General features: G+C 46.6%; 1 protein-coding gene and 1 non-coding gene across 2 annotated transcripts; one reads left to right on the top strand and one right to left on the bottom strand.

Annotated features, from left to right (window-relative positions):
- The first annotated feature begins 1,436 nt into the window (after window positions 1-1,436).
- On the top strand, window positions 1,437-15,593 carry LOC122445149 (protein FAM246C-like). The gene is made up of 2 exons (XM_043474121.1): window positions 1,437-2,049; window positions 15,343-15,593. The coding sequence occupies exons 1-2, from the start codon at window positions 1,437-1,439 to the stop codon at window positions 15,417-15,419; spliced, it is 690 nt and encodes a 229-aa protein (XP_043330056.1). The 3' UTR covers window positions 15,420-15,593.
- On the bottom strand, window positions 6,950-7,055 carry LOC122445690. Its single transcript, XR_006270644.1, has one exon. It is a non-coding gene; the product is annotated as a small nucleolar RNA U13 (small nucleolar RNA).
- Window positions 15,594-16,799: the final 1,206 nt, after the last annotated feature.

Raw genomic sequence — 16,799 nt, 5'->3', positions numbered from 1 at the left:
TAATTTGCTTCTTCACACACATGTGTTGGACCCTTTTCTGTGCAGTGGCTGTTCCAGGTGTGGGGATGCAGAGAGGAGCCACGTGTGATCTCTGCCCACAGGGAGTTCCAGGTGACAGGTACACAGTCTGTACACATCCCCTCAGCCCAAGATGCAAATGCCATAGGTGACAAGAGGAAGAAAGGAGAGATTTCTGGCTGGGTAATCTGAGCAGGCCTGGCAGGTAAAGGTCAGGCCCCCAGGAGAGGCTGTGTTGCCCTCCCCATCCCCCTGCCACTGCCGGGGCTGGGGGCCAGAAAACAGCATGTTACTGCCTTAATCAAGGGGTGCTTTTAACTTTGTGCCTGTCAGGTGCCAAGGTATGTGCCAAGTGGTATGGTGGACATGGAAAAGACCTAGTTTCTACGCATGAAGAGTTTTCTTCAAGTCTGATTGGGAAGAAAGACAATACACACTCACTCCACAATAGATCAGCTTTTGGCTGTAATTCAACAAACGTTTCTTAAGTGTTTATGTTATGCCAGAAAGAGGGCTCTGAAGGTGAGTTGGACATGCCCCCTGCCTTCAACAGGCTGTGTGGCCTTCTCAGCATGTCCACATTTTGGGTGCCCTATGTTCCTATCCACCCCTCCTCTCACTCCAAACGAGGGGTGCATCCTTGGTCATGTGGGTCTTGGTAAAAGTGATTTGCTTGTCCTCTCAGCTGCTTGCTCTTCATCCTTTAAGTGTGCTCAAGTATAGGCTCCTCTTGGGAGGTACTCCCTGGCTCAATAATCCAGGGGTACCCAACCTCCAGGCCGCAGACTGGTACCTTCTGTCAGATCAGTGGAGGCATTAGATTAGAAGTACAGTGCACAATAAATATAATGTGCTTGAATTGTCCTGAAACCATCCCCACCACTCCTGGTCCATGCAAAAGCTGTCTTCCACAAAATTGGTCTCTGGTTCCAGAAAGGCTGGGAACCACTGCAATAATCTACATCAGCAGGCTGGGCTGGGTGTTTGGGCTCCTATGGCACTTTGTTGGTGCTTCCTTCTATCTCAGCAATTATTACCCTCTGCTGTAAATTATTTCTTAATTTGTTTATCTCCTCCTAGAGTGTGAACTCCCTGAGGGTGGTGACTGCGTTCTTATCTTTGTATTCTTATCTTTGTATTCTTAGTTACTGATGTCCCTGCAGTGCAGAGAATGTTTGTTGAATGAAAGTCTGAGATTCCAAGTTTAGCGCTTCTTTCTCCTAGGTGCAGATTTAGTCTGGGGAAAGATGAGGCTTTCAAACGTTTTTAGTCATTGACACTTCCGTATGAATAAATCTAGGATTTCATGATAGTTCTGAGAGAGGTAGAAACTGGGAATGGGAGGGACTCTAGGACAACATCTGGGGTCCGAACGTGTATGTTCATGGACAGTGAGGTGCCAGGATGAAGAGGAGGGAATGCTGGATGAGAGAGGGTCCCGGAGGACTAGCAGGCAGCGGCTGTGTGGGCCGTCTTGCCAGGCCCTCGGGTGGAGGAAGGAAGGTGCAGCTTCCGGGTGTGCCAGGCTCGCCGCGTGCCGAGGGTGCAGGACGCTGACCCCGCGTTGCGCGTCCCACTGGCCGGAAGCCGGCTGGCCCGACGCCGCCGGGGGGCTTCCTCGCTTTGCAGCGCCGGAAGCGGCGGCCGGCGGTGGGGGCCAGGGCCGTCCCGGCCGTGTCATCCTTGCCCGCGGCGGCGCAGGAAGCCCGTGTGGAGCGCACCGGAGCCTGGGGCGCGTGCCCTCCGCCCGGCGTGGTGCGTGGCCCTCGGCTCTCGGCGCAGACGCGCGCGCCCAGAGCGGCCCGGCAGCCTGGGGCCTGCCCTGCGGTCGCCCCGCCATCTCCCTGTCTCCTCGAGTCCTTGGAGACTCTGGCCCCTCACTGTCTGCCTGTGCTAAGCCCTGCCTCGGAGGCCCGTCCGGGAAGGGAAGAGAGGATCCGCCCCGAGACGGCGGGACCCACTGCAGCTTCCTGTGGCCGCAAGAAGGCGTAGCTAAGACGGTCTCTAGGCAGGGGCGACACTGGAGACGAGGTAAAGTCCAGACGGAGGGAACCCCTGTGCGGGGAAGCTGGAGCTTCATGCGGGACCGGCGGGGCTGCCTTAGCTCTAATTTTCTCTGAGAAATGGGTGCTCGCAAGTTTCGGGGCATTATTTCTGTCCCGGGTGGTCCTTCTTTCATCTGTAGAGTGTATGAATGGAGAACAAATCACAAATGGTGAGTGTGTGGCCACCATTCCACATACATTCTGCACAGGTGTGCCCACACATTCACATGCAGTTGTTTACGTGTGTCCTCACTGGTGTGTGCAAAGACGCGCACTCCCCCACACCCACCCCTTTTCTCTCCAGTTTGCGTCTTTAAAAAAGTGCCATTGCGGAATGTTATCATTCCCGTCACTTCTGGGGCTGTGGCTCAAAATTATTTTCAAGCTTTAAACTACATGATCTGGGATTTCCCTGGTGGTCCGGTGGTTAAGACTCCACGCTTCCATTCCACTGCAGGGGCCATGGGTTCCATCCCTGGTCCGGAAACTAACATCTTGCATGCCGTGCTGCGTGGCCAAAAATTAAATAAAAATAAACTACATGAGTCATCTGGGAGGAGGAAGCTTCTATTACATATGTGAGTTTGCTTGAGACTGTCTGTCCCATAAGGCTTACCTTTAGGTACCATTCCTTGTTGGGCAGAATTTGTCATTCATTCATGCATTCAAATGAACCCATGCTGGTCCTGTGCTGGACCTGGGGATCTAGAGAGGAAGGCCTTGTTCTTGCCCTTAGGAAGTACAGTTTTGTGGTGAGTTGTGTAGGTAAACAGGTAAATACAATATAGTGTAATAAGTTCTGATAGGGGGAGGAGGAGGAAGTCTTCTTGGAGGAGGTGATACTGGGGTTAAGTCTTAAGGAAAGATGTAGGGAAGGCGTTCCAGTAAGAAAGCATGTGTATAAAGGCCCAGAGCTGGGGGAGGGAATGACGTTCTCAGGGAACCACCAGTGGCTGGGTTGGGCAGTGCTCAGTGTCGGGGAGAGGTGGCAGGCAGTGGACCATGAGGCTCTACCGGTTGACACATCTCTGAGGGCCAAGGGTGCCTTCCAGAGGGACTTGGACTTTATCCTGTGGCCAGGGAGGGTTTGTATGTTAGAAAGCCTATTCTGACTGTGGCTTAGAGGATGGAAGGATGGAAGGCACACAGGGGAGAGGTGATAGGCCTGCTAAGGAAGGAGCAGGAAGATGGTGAGAAGGGCCCACTGGTTTCTTGGGTGAGATGATTATCTGTGAGGAACAAGTTGTGTTGGAGCTGCCCAAGGGGCATCCAGCTAGAGATGTTTGGGAGGCAGTTCGATGCGCAGGTGTGGACTCATGAGAGAGGTTTGGGAGTCACTAACCTATAGATGGGACAGGATGAATACACCCAAGGAGGGTGGAGAGAGAGAGAGAGAGAGAAAAGAAATGGGTAGAGTTGAGGAGCCAGTAAATTAACTAAGCAGGAATTGACAGAGAAGAGGGGGTGACAAGAGAATGTGGTGTAAGGGGAGCCTTGGGAAGGCAGTGGTGAGGGGCTGCTTGGGACCCTCCCTCAAGCCCACCTTCTGTGGCATCCCAGACTTGGGGTGCCTTGCCTCTTATGAGGTGATTTTAGTGGTGACACAGTCTCTCTGATGGTGAAAGTTTAGATGCTACAGTAAAGTGGTTGTTGGGCAGAGGTTGGAGGAGCTTCTATGTGCTTTAAATACTCACAGATACTGTTTATGTAACTCTTACTGTGTGTTGGTAACTTTACACAAATTATCTCATTTAAGCTTCAAACGACTTTTTCCAGACAAGTGAGGAAACTGACTCAGAGAGGTTAAGTGTCTTGCCCAAGGTCACACAGCTGTAAGAACTGTAGCTGCCATGTGGAGTCAGGTCTTTTTGCTTTACATATTCCAAGTTTTTTTTTTTTTTTCCTTAATTGCCCTATGCTTTTTTCCTTAGCACACATTTCACAGGTGGCTGCCTCCTAGATTGGCATCTGAGCCTGGCCTGCCTCGCCCACACCCTCCAAGCCTCCAGCCCACAGGGACTTCAGAGGAGGCCTGTATCCCAGATTAGCCCTAAAGACAACATGCTCCTGAAGAAGAAAGAGGAGGTCTAGGCACAGCCGAGGCCTGGGATGGGAAGGGCTTCCCGAGAATCAGTAGGGAACTTCCTCCTGGGAAAGCCATGAGAGGGGCAGTTCCTCTCCTGGGCCAGGCATCAGGGAGTCAGGGCCCCAGCTGTTCCTGCCCGGCCGCCCGCAGCCCTGAGCGCCCACCGGAGACAGGAGGCCCTGGCTGCTCACTGCCCATTGTCCCTGCACCACAGTGCCGCTTCCCATGCGCCTCCTGTTTATACAGGAAGCCCCTGCTCTGGGGTGCCACCTCCCTCTCCTGATGGCTGGCTCCAAGCTCAAATTCCTCATAGGCAGCCAGGACTGGAGTGTGCTATCCCTGCTCAGTTACTTAAAGAATTAGCATAGCAGAGTGGGTAAAAGGATGGCCTTGCCCTGTGTGTGTCCTGGATTTGAATCTGGCTACTCTTTAGCTCTAGGACCTTGGGCATTCACATTGACCCTATGAATGCACATCCTCCTCTGTAAGATGGGGCATATTAGCCCTACCTATATCATAGGTTCAGCATAAAGGTAAGTGAAATATGGAAGTGTCTGGAACGTGGTATATGCTTAGTAACTTACAGATCTCATTGTTGTTAACTGGTTATTTACCTTTCACTTCTGTGTGAGTGTACTCTAAGGCGCTTCATTCGTGTTCAATGCTGCGACGCTATGGACTGTAGCCTGCCAGGCTTTTCTGTCCATGGGATTCTCCAGACAAGAATACTGGAAGGGGTTGCCAAGCCCTCCTCCAGGAGATCTGGGCAACCCAGGGATCGAACCCGTGCCTCTTACGTCTCCTGTGTTGGCAGATGGGTTCTTTACCACGAGAGCCACTTGTGAAGCCTGCCTCCTACTTTTAGTTGCACCGAATTTCAGCTGTGTTCTGATTGCAGGTGATAGTTTTAAAGTAAGACCTCCAAGCTCTGGCGTTGCTCACTTTAAGGGATAGGGTCTGTGTCTACTCTCCTTGAATCTGGGTGTTCGTGTGGTTACCTTGACCAGTACGGTACAGTAGAAGTGGCCTTGTATGACTTTGTTTTAGTTGCTGGAACACTTATACAGATGATCCCTTAATTCTGATTTTTAGACTTTACAGTGGTGTGGAAGTGATACAAATTCAGTAGAAACTGAACTTCACAGTTTGAATTTTGATCTTTTCCTGGTGATATGTGGTATAACACTCTTGTGATACTGTGGGCAGTGGTAGCAAGCTGTAGCTCTCAGTCAGCTACGAGACCACGAGATTAACTAACTGATATACTAACAACCATTCTGTACCCATGCAACCATTCTGTTTTTCAATTTCTATATAGTGTTCAATAAACTGCATGGGATATTCAACCCTTTATTGTAAAATAGGCTTTGCCCAACTATAGTCTTCTGAGTGTGTTTAAGGTAGACTAGGCCAAGCTATGATGTTTAGTAGATTAGGTGTATGACATGCATTTTCGACTGACGATATTTTCAACTTATGATGGATTTATTGAGAGGTAACTCCATTGTAAGTAAAGAAAGACCTGTACTTGGAGCCCCAAGTCGCCATGTGAGAATCTAACTCTTCTGAAGGTTGGCAGGCAGTGAGGATTGTTCTTGTTGGGTGCAGTATCAGAGGGGTGGGAATAATTTTTTCAGCTCAATAAAAATTTAACGAGTGGAGTTTCAAAATAGTAGACTGAACTCAAACCAGAATTCCCTCCCTCATCAACAGAAGATGGAAAAAATAAAAAAAATAATAAATGAAGATCAGAAGTGATAAAATACTCCTGGAATGAAGAAGTGAATAGGATATGACAGCCATAAGCTGAAGTGCTTCTGAGTTTGTGCCCAAAACATATGTAGAATTAGGTCTCACCTCTTGGTGCATGCAGTCGAGAATCACCACCAACCAATAAACGTCAGTCAAGCACTTGTTATGTGCTAAGACTTTGTCGCAATTATCTGTGTGTTTTTACAGTTAATGCTTATTTTAGAGTCAGTTACATGTTTGCGTTTTCTTTGTTTACCCGTTTCTTCCTTTTGAGTTTAATTTCCTTTTTACTGATGTATGTAGTTTCATGGTGCTGTCACCAAAAGTTTGTGAGTAGTAAATCCTGGTGAAATTAAGAAATTTCATTCTCCCTCTTAAATGTTAATATCACTGGATATAGAACACTGAAGGTGACAGTTACTTTTCCTTATCACATGGAAGATACTTGGAATGTTTTATTATTTTCTGGCATCTGTGGTGTCTGCTGAGAAGTTGAGCTAAGCCTAATTGTTCCTTTGTGGGTAATGTGTCTGTTCTCTCTAGCTGTTTTTAAGATTTTTATCTTGATGTTTTGCAGTTTTAATATGGTATGCCTAGGCATGGAATTATTTTTGTATATTCTGTTTGAGGATTGTAGTGCTTCTTCCTCATGAAGATTCATATTATTCATCATTTTTGAGAATTTCTGGCTGTTATATCTTTTAATATTATCCTTTCTCCAATTATTTGTTCTTTTCTATTATAAATTTGTGGATTTTTTCATTTTCTTTTCTTTTTCACATAATTATCTTTTATACTTTCCATTGCTTTATCTCTTTGTACAATATTATGGGTGACCTCCTCATAGCTATTTTCTAAGTCAGCAATTTTCTTTTCAGCTCCATCTAACATATGATTTTACTCATCCAATAAATTTTAATTTTTGTGACTATTTTTTCATTTATACAAGTTTTGCTTGGTTCTTTAAACAACTGCCTGGTATTTCATTATGGTTTCTGGTTTCTTCTCATTTTCTATTTTATTATTATTATTATTATTTTTTTTTTTACGTCAGAGAGGTAATGTGCCGATGTCGTAACAAGGTTTGTGAGGGAGGCACATGTCACGCAGCAGCGTGAACACCCAGTCATCATGCTCATGAACTACAAAAGGATCTATTTTATTATTTTAAACATACTTATTTTATAGTCTTTCAGAATGTTCATCTATGAGAAGCTCTTGGGATGCTATTTATCCTGTTTTTTTTGTGTCTGAAAACTTGCTCATGGTAAACCTTCCTTTGTATTGTCTGCCATTTTCATTGGTGATTTCTTCATCGGTGAGAATCCTGTACTGCCTGAATTGTAGGAATGACCTCAAAAAGAGGTTTTATTTTGGTTTTGCTAGGTACCCTGGAGGCATCAGCAGCTTGGGATCTATTTTTAATTTATTTGTTAATTTTTTGACTTGGGATTGCTGTACGGTGTGGGTGGTATAAGTCCACCTCTAAACCATCACCTGGTGAAAGGATGGTGTTTTGCTTTCTTATGGGAGATCAGGAAGAGACAAGTTTTATTGCTATGTCTCTGGGCTGGTGGGGAAGTTTTTCTAACCTTTTTACTAAGGGTGCAGCTCTTCACAAGTCCTGACTTTCTGTAGTATTCTAACTCCTAATTTAACTTGAGTGATCCCAAAGCTCTGTCTCTTGTGTCCATAAAAAGGTTCAAACTGAAGCCTTTAAAGATATTTTGCAATCTGTAAGCCCTCTGCCCCTTATCTGGGCTTTCTTCAGTGTCTTCTCTTGTGCTGCTCTTCTGGCTTTCAGTTCCCTCTATTTCTGGTGTCTAGAGATTTTTCTTTCTTGAGAGCAAGAAGTTGAAAAAAAAAATGGATCTTTTTTATTAGTTATTTTAAAATCTAGGGTTTCTGTGAGTTTGTAGTAGAAGACCCTCCTTTTCCTCTTTCTCCCCCCCCCACACTCCCTCCTTCTACTCCTTCTTCCTCTTATAGCTTCAGGTCATGATGAACCTTTCCAGGATCTTCATATATGTTCTCGCACGTCATCCTCACAAGTACTGTGTGACACATACCTTATTTATCAACTTCTTTTTATGCGCTACCGTGTTGAGACTTGGCAAATTTAAGTCGTGTCCTAGATCAGACAGGTAGGAAACGGCTTTGTCAAGATTTGAACCTAGCTTTTCTGATTTCATTTAATGTAGCCTTTAGGAAGTTATTGGTAATGATCGCCTTTCGCCATCACTTCATTATAAAAACCTTCAAACATAATACATATACATACTGTCTACCCAGATTTTAAAATTGTTGTTTTGTTGTATTTGCTTTATTATGTGTCTATCCATTTACCCATCCTTCTAGTCTTTCATCTATTCCTTTTGTATTTTGATGTTTCAAAATAAGTTGTAGGCGTTAGTATACTTCATCTCTAAACAGTTCAGCATGCATGTGCTGTGCTTAGTCGCTCAGTCATGTCCGACTCTTTGCAACCCCATAGACTGTAAGCCGCCAGGCTCCTCTGTCCATGGGGATTCTACAGGCCAGAATACTGGAGTGGGTTGCCATGGCCCCCTTCAGGGGCTCTTCCCAATCCAGGAATCAAACCCAGGTCTTCTGCATTGCAGGTGGATTCTTTATAGTCTGAGCCACCAGGGAAGCCTGTTCAGCATGCATATATATACACACGGCTGTGCCTTGTTGCTTCTGGGATCTTAGTTTCTCAATCAGGGATGGAACCTGGGCCCCTGGCAGTGAGAATGCTGAGTCCTAGCCACTGGGCCACCAGGGAATTACCTGGCATACCTATGATTGAAAGTAAAAATGTTAGTTGTTCAGCCATGTCCAACTCTTTGCAACCGCATGACTATACCCCACCAGGCTCCTCTGTCCATGGAATTCTCCAGGCAGGAATACTGGAGTGGGTAGCCATTCCCTTTTCCAGGGAACCTTCCCAACCTAGGGATTGAACCCCAGTCTCCTGCATTGCAGTTGGATTCTTCACCATCTGAGCTAGCAGGGAAGCCCATACATATGATTAACCAGAGTTAAATATTTATATATGGTTCTTCCCCCCATGTACAAATGAGCTAATATTAACTGTACCACGCATGAGTCTTGACTGATGTATACACCTGTATAATATGAAGATATAGAGTATCATCATCTCTGCAGGAAAGTTCCCTCCTGCCCCCTCTCAGAGGCAACTCTTCTGTTGTTTCCTTCATGGACTAGTTTTGCCTGTTCTAGAAATTCTTACTAGGTGTATTTTTTCGGGTAATTATTCTTTCATTCAGGAAAAGAATCTTGAGATTCACTTATATTTTGTGGGTGTGTGTATCGTATTTTGTTCATTTTTATTGCTGAGTAATATTTCATTGCTGAGTAATATTTCATTGTTTGACTATAACACAGTTTATTCATTCTCCTATTGTTAGACACCTGAGTTGTATACAGTTTTTAGATATTGTAATAAAGCTGATGAGTTTGTTATTGTTGTTTACCTGCTCAGTCATGTCTGATTCTTGTGACCCCATGGACTGTAGCCCTCCAGGCTCCTCTGTCCAGGATTTTTCAGACAAGAATACTGAAGTGAGTTGCCATTTCCTTCTCCAGGGGATCTTCCTTATTCAGGGGTCGAACTTGCGTTTCCTGCTTGGCAGGTGGATTCTTTACCACTAAGCCACCTGGTAAGCCCTAATAAAACTAATATGAACATTTAAAAATGATTATATTTATTTATTTACTTATTATTTTTGAAATATAGCTGATACACACTATTATATGTTACAGGTGTACAACAGAGTAATTCACAATTTTTAAAGTTTGGACTCCACTTACATGCTATGCTCACTCACTCAGTCTTGTCTGACTTTTTGCAACCCTGTGGACTATAGCCCACCAGGCTCCTCAGTCCATGGGATTTCCCAGGCAAGAATATTGGAGTGGGTTTCTATTTCCTTCTCCAGGGGATCTTCCCAACCCAGGGATCAAACTTGTGTCTTCTGCATCAGCAGGTGGATTCTTTACCAACTGAGCCACCTGGGAAGCCCATGTACTCCACTTACAGTTATTATATAAAATACTGGTTATATGCTGCATGTTGTACAATATATCCTTGTAGCTTATTTTATATATAACATTTTTTACCTCTGAATCTCCTACCCTTATATTGCTCCTGCTAGGAACATTTTACAAATATTATTTTATGATATGAGAGTGAGGCAAATAGTGTAGCAGCCAGGTTGAAGATAGTTGAGGGAGATGAAGAAGTGCAGAGAATGAGCACAGAAAATTTTCTTTGTCTTGGTCACACTGTGTGGCTTGCAGGATCTTAGTTCTTAACTAGGGATTGAACCCGGGCCATGGCAGTGAAAGCACCAAGCCCTAACCACTGGCTCACCAGGGCATTCCCCAGATAATTTTCTTAAGATGAGTAGATAAAAAGTGGGGAGAGGAAGAACAGTAACTAGGGGGATGTTCATGGGTCAGGGATGGGGTGTGTATGGTGTGTGTATACATATATATATATATGTATACACACACACACACACACACACACACACACACACACACACACACACACACACACACAATAGCTTTTAGTGAGAACTGGGGGTAAATTCTATATCTGCATCTTGGCAAGTTACCTAACCTCTCCAAGCTGAAGTTCTCCCTTCTGAAAAATGGGTGTAATAATACTGCCTCTTGGAGCTGTTGAAGGGACATGGAAAGTCCTGGGTAAATAGCTGGTGCTTGAGGCCTGGGAGGGCTTCCCAGGTGGCGTTAGTGGTAAAGAACCTGCCTGCCAATTTAGGAGACTGTAAGAGACACAGGTTCGATCCCTGGGTTAGGAAGATCCCCTGGAGGAGGAGGGCATGGCAACCCACTCTGGTATTCTTGCTTGGAGAATCCCGTGGACAGAGGAGTCTGGCAGGTTACAGGCCATACGGTCTCAAAGAGTTGGAGACGACGGAAGTGACTTAGCAGGTATGCGTGAGCCCTGGAAACTATTAGGTTGATGCAAAAGTGATCAACAGTTTTTGCATTGTTGAAATTTGCCATTCATTATTGGAATACATTCTAAATAAATGTGGTTGTGTTATACATCATTTTAATGTGCTTTCTTGCTTTATGTTTTTTTTTCCCTAATGATTTATTACTTGCTGTTTATTTTATATTAGATTATGGAATTGGTGTTAGAAAGCAAATTTGAGCAATTTTCTTATTTGAGTTCAAAATGGGTTATAAATCAGTGGAGAAGACTAGCAACATCAACAACGCATTTGGCCCAGGAACTGCTAACGAAGGAATAGTACAGTGGTGCTTTAAGAAATTTTGCAAAGGAGATGAGAGCGCTGAAGATGAGGAGCAGAGTGGCCAGCCATTGGAAATTGACAATGACAATTGAGAGCCATCATCGAAGCTGATCCTCTTACAACTACATGAGAAGTTGCTGAAGAACTCAGCATTGACCATTCTATGGTCATTCGGCATTTGAAGCAAATGGAAAGGTGCAAAAGCTTGGTAAGTGGGCGCCTCATGAGCTGACTGGAAAAAAAGGTCGTTGTTTTGAAGTGTTGTCTTCTCTTATTCTGTGCAACAACAGTGAACCACTTCTCAATTGGATTGTGATGTACAATGAAAAGTGATTTTATGTGACCACTGGCAAAGACCAACTCAGCGATTAGACTGAGAAGAAGCTCCAAAGCATTTCCTAAAGCCAAACTTGCACCAAAAAAATGTCATGATCACTGTTTGGTGGTTTGCTGCCCATCTGATCCACTATAGCTTTCTGAATTCCAGAGAAACCATTACATTTGAGAGGTATGCTCAGCAAATCAATGAGATGCACCAAAAACTGCAATGCCTGCAGCCAGTATTGATCAACAGAAAGGGCCCAGTTCTTCTCTACAACAATGCCTGACCACATCGCACAACCAACACTTCAGAAGTTGAATGAATTGGGCTGGATGTTTTGCCTCATCTGCCTGACCTCTTGCCAACTGACAACCACTTTTCCAAACATCTTGACACCTTTTTGCAGGAAAAACGCTTCCACAACCAGCAGGAGGCAGAAAATGCTTTCCAAGAGTTTTTCAAATTCTGAAGCACAGATTTTTATGCTACAGGAATAAACAGACCTATTTCTTATTCATAAAAAAAGTGTTAATTGTAATGGCTCCTATTTTGATAAATAAATATGTGTTTGTGCTTAGTTATAATGATTTAAAATTCACAGTTCAAAACCGTAATTAAGATTGCACCAACCTAATAGCATAGTACATCTCTGATGCAAAGCCAGGAACGCACTTGTTCACGGGCAGCTTGTGCTCCTTGTGGCCAGTGGCAGCTGGCCTCAGTGTCTGGGGTCAGGCTGGGATACAGATTGGGGCTCAGTGTCCCCCTGCCTCAGGAAGTGAGTGATGTTGGAACTGGGGTTGAGGAGGTCACTGTGCCATTTGGCAGCTGCCACCAAGACCTTGGAGTGAAGACAGCCCTGGAGCAGCTCCAGTCACTGGCCTCAGCCAAGGCAGTGGAGAAGAGCTGCGGGGAGCCATGGGAACAGGGGCAGGCAGGAAGCCAGGTGGTCCCAGGAAGCTGCAGCCGTGGCTGGTGGGTGGGAGGGGAGCTGATGAGAATGTCAGGGCTCTGGAGGGGATAGGGTTTCTGCCGCCTCCAGCTGCCTTAAGCCGCTTCTGCTGTTTTCCAGAGGGACCCAATTACCACCCTCTTGTGGAGCCAGGGCCACCAGAGATCTTGGGGAGATAGGAGGCGGCTCCCAGCTGGGCAGCAGGGGCCTTTTAAGCTCCCCTAACTGTACACCCGTTCCTGATCATCTGAGATATGGGGCCTAGTTTGGGGAAAATGTTAAGATTTTGGCACATGGTCCCTCAGGCCCCACAGGGCCTCAGGCTTTCAAAGTGTTCTCAGAAACACCAACTCATTTGATCTTTTTCATAGCTTAGGAACTGCCTGAAAGTGTTTATTGGCTTTTCTGGACAGATAGTGTCCCTATGGTCTAGAGAGAGGGAAGCCACTTGGCTTACAGTCACCTGTCCACCAAGGGATCCAGGACTTCTGTCTCTAAAGAGCCTCTTCCCTGTGCAACTTTGTCAACCAATCAACACACAGCAAGTTTGGCCAGGTTGCCACAGGCCCCACCTTGCCCTATAGTACATCACCAGGCTTGCATCCCTCATTTGTGTGACCTGCCTGGTCTGAAGATATTTGAGCCACAGTCCCTGCCCAGCACACAGCATGTACCCAGCTTTATCCTGGTTACTGTGGAGGGAAGGTGGACTGTTCTCTGCCTCCAAGGAGTGGACAGCTAGGTCTGACCTCTGAGGGAATAGTGAATAATGTGGTGTATATAATTAGGACTGTGTGAGCTGGGCCTCTGTGGGGCAGTGTGTTAGACTGAGAGTAGGGAAGGAGTTCCAGTGGGGAGCCTATGCCAAGCGTGAAGAGAAAAGAAAAGATTAGGGAGGGCTTCACAGGGTGGAAAGGTTAGAGGTTACATGGCTTGAAATCCATTCAGACCACAAGTGTTTACTGAGAACCTTCTTACTATGTGTCAGACACTTATGAGGCCCTTTACATATGTTATCTAATTTTATCTCAGTATAGCCACAGAAGTAGGTACTTTTCCCATTTCACAGATAAGCAAGTTTGAGTATAAAGAGGAGGTCTGTTGAAGTTGAATGACTTGCTCAAGCCCAGTCTGACTCCCAAACTCTTACAGAAGGCTTCTCGGGGAGGGCGAGTTTTGAGTGTGTATGAGGGCAGATGGGAGGATAAGTCCAGGGTATGAGAGAGAGGTGAGGCAACTGGATGGGTAGAGGCGTGGGGGCGGCCCTGGCTGGCTGTACAGGGCAGGCAGTAAGGGGAAGCTTCCTGTTTTACCTGCACAACTTCCTGTTTGGGCCCCATCCCTGCATCAAGGGTCTTGTTCGGCTACTCGAGGTCCTGCATCTCCACTGAAATGTTAACCTCTTCTTCCGCTGGCCCCCTGCAGACATTCTGCTCCTGCTGGACTCCTTTCTGGTTTCCCACCTTTGCGTTTCCTATTTCCACACTTGCATGCCATCCTCTTGCCTCTCCATGGGCCCAAATCCTGCCTGTCCCTTCATGGCCCCCTGGGAATTTCAGCTCCTTCAGGAAGCTCTCTCTGGCCCTTTCTGTAATCTCTCTCTGTGCTCTGAACTCCAGTTCTCCTAGTTCTTAGCAGAGGGTCCCAGGCCCTTTTCTAATGTCTGTCTCATTTACCCTATTTATAAACTCCCCATGTTCTGGCAGGAGCCACAGCTCCAACCCATTCTTTGCTGGCCGCATAAGACTCATGGACAGGGCTAGACCACTGATGAAACATTTGCTGCAGGCTAGGCAAGGGGCCAAGCCCTTGGCACAAGTTTCCAGATTCGTCACAGTAAGCCCTGGATCTCGACTGTCCCCCAGGTGACTTGGAAAGAGGTTTTGAACAGGGTCCCCGCTCACAGGCACTCACAGAAGCGATGTGGATGTGAGATAGCGTGGGCCTGGCCAGGAGGCCAGCCCCTTTGCAGATGCTTATAACACATCCCCTCTTGTTTTCCTACTTTTTCTTTTGTATGCTGGGGTGTGTGTGTTTGTGGAGGGGGGGTTCCCCATAAACCCATCTCTCCCTTTAATTTCCCCTTGGAAAGTAAGCCTGGGTAATCACAGCTTGAATGGTACCCAACTCTTGGGGTTAAAGTAAGCCCATGTGAGGTGACAGTGAGGGGCTTGTGGGGTGCCCTCACCAGCCCCAGCCGCCTGAAGGTCAGGTGTGCAGCCCCAGGGAAGCCCTCAGTCTGGGTCCTGGCCCCACTGCGGCCCTGGGGCCCCCATCCTCCTGCCCTGGCAGGATGAACAACCTGGAGGGATGAGCAAGCCTGGAGGCAGGCCGCAGAACAAGAATGCAGCCTTCTGGCCCTCTCGTCACAGGGCATCTCTGGGAGGCCCCCCAGCTCTTCCAGGCCATGGCTCTGCTGGGGAAGCTGGGGATTAGGAGCCTAAGTCCACCAAGAATCCTGTTTTTCTTAGCCTCACACAGATTGCTCTTTAGGAAAGGCCCCTCATCGAATTAGCCTGAGTCAACAGCTCCATTTATTTGGACATGTGATGTTATGAAGTGGGCTGCTGCGGGGGTGTTTTTGTACCGCATATTTGGGCGGCCCCTCCAGGATGGTATTGTGAGGGGGGCCGCCTGGGTCTGGCAAGAGCACAGCCTGAGAGGGGCTCCAGCCAAGGCCGGAAGGGAGGCCGCACGTTTTCTAGCCAGGCGGGAACTGCTCTCGCTCGGATTTCATAACAAGAAAGTAACCCACGGGGTGTCCACACATCCAGCTTCCTCTCCTGTTGGTGGTTTTGAACCAAAATAAAGAAAGGATCAGGGCCCTTTGACCGCCACTCCTTCCTCTGCCCTAGGTCAGAATCCAAAGGAACTACAACAGGGACTTTTCATGGTGACAGGTCCTTTACCACATAAGGATCCAAGACTTTAGAGAAAAAGGTGAGTACCAAGAGTTACAGTTTATTAAGGATTTACTGTGTGCAATGCACTAAGCATATCATAACATGAGTCACAGTTTTTCTTCTCTCTCTCTCTTCCCCCACGCTGTCTTTATCTGCCTGATGAAAGAAAGCCGAAGCCTCTCCTTCTCTCCCACTTCAGTTCCCTCCCCACTCTCTTACCAGTCTCCCAACTTTGGGATTTATCCTTTCAGTTTTCTTTCTATGCATTTGTATACATATATGTCATATATTATTTTCTAACCACATAAACAGCTCTTTGGGACCTCCCTGGTGGTCCAGTGACTAAAACTTTGCGCTCCCAGTGCAAGGGGCAGGGGCCCGGGATCAATTCCTGATCAGGGAACTAGATCCCACATGCCACAGCTAAGAGTTTGAATACTGCAACTACAAATCTCGCATGTCACAATGAAGACTGATGATCCCATGTACTGCAACTGAGACCCAGAGCAGCCAAATTAAAAAAATGAGCAACAACAGCTCTTCAAGGAAAGCACTGTCATCCCCCATTGCACAGAGGAGAAAACTGAAGACGAGAGGCTGAGCAACTTGCTCAAGGGCACACAGCAGAGCTGGGTTTTAAATCCACTGTTGGTAGTTTGTGTGACTCCAGAGAGCAGCAGGAAACCCTTATCCTGGGCACCGCCCTGACCCCTAGCAGGTCACAGACTTTGCTGTCAGTCAACTGTAGTGTGCTTCTTACCAGCTCTCCTTCTTGTCGCCCCTACTCCATGCTGTTATTGTTTTTGGCAAATGTTTCAGTCAGCGTGGGTATTTGTTCCATTGGCCGTGTGGAGGTCACCCTGAATAAATGGCGCAAGAGCATATGGCCCTGCTGCCTCCTTCCTGTCCCCTGACCTCAAATTACTGCAAACCTGTCTTCCCTGGACCACTTTTTGCTTTGTGCACCCCAGAGTCAAACGGGAATAAGAAGTACCCCTTCTCCAGGAGGTTCATCTATGTGCATGTATCTCAGGCCACAGAGCACCTGGGCTGAGTGCTCATCCCTTTTTGGTCCAATAGAACAGTTCAGCACAGAGTTTCAGGGCACTTACCACACATGGGGTGTCTGGGAAAGCAGCCGGTTGTTGCCTACTCCTGCCTGGGAGATAACCCTAGTGGGAGGAGCAGGCCTGTAAATGTTTTTCTCTTTCTAGTGTGGATTCTTGGCCAGGAACTGTTATGTGTGTAAGCTACTGAAACTAATTCTCACAGTTGATGTAGGCTGGGAAAACAGGGAACAGGGAAAGCCAGGAGGCAAAGAGATGTTATTTGATGGATTAAAAAAAAAACAAATTCCAGTGCTGAGCCTGGAAGCTTCTTAGAAAAGGTAATGGGACCTTTTTTTCCTG

This window comes from Cervus canadensis, chromosome 7 (assembly GCF_019320065.1).
Source record: "Cervus canadensis isolate Bull #8, Minnesota chromosome 7, ASM1932006v1, whole genome shotgun sequence".
In the NCBI taxonomy this organism is placed as follows: domain Eukaryota; kingdom Metazoa; phylum Chordata; class Mammalia; order Artiodactyla; family Cervidae; genus Cervus; species Cervus canadensis.
The sequence above is the reverse complement of the archived record's forward strand: the minus strand, read 5'-3'. Positions and strand labels throughout refer to the sequence as shown.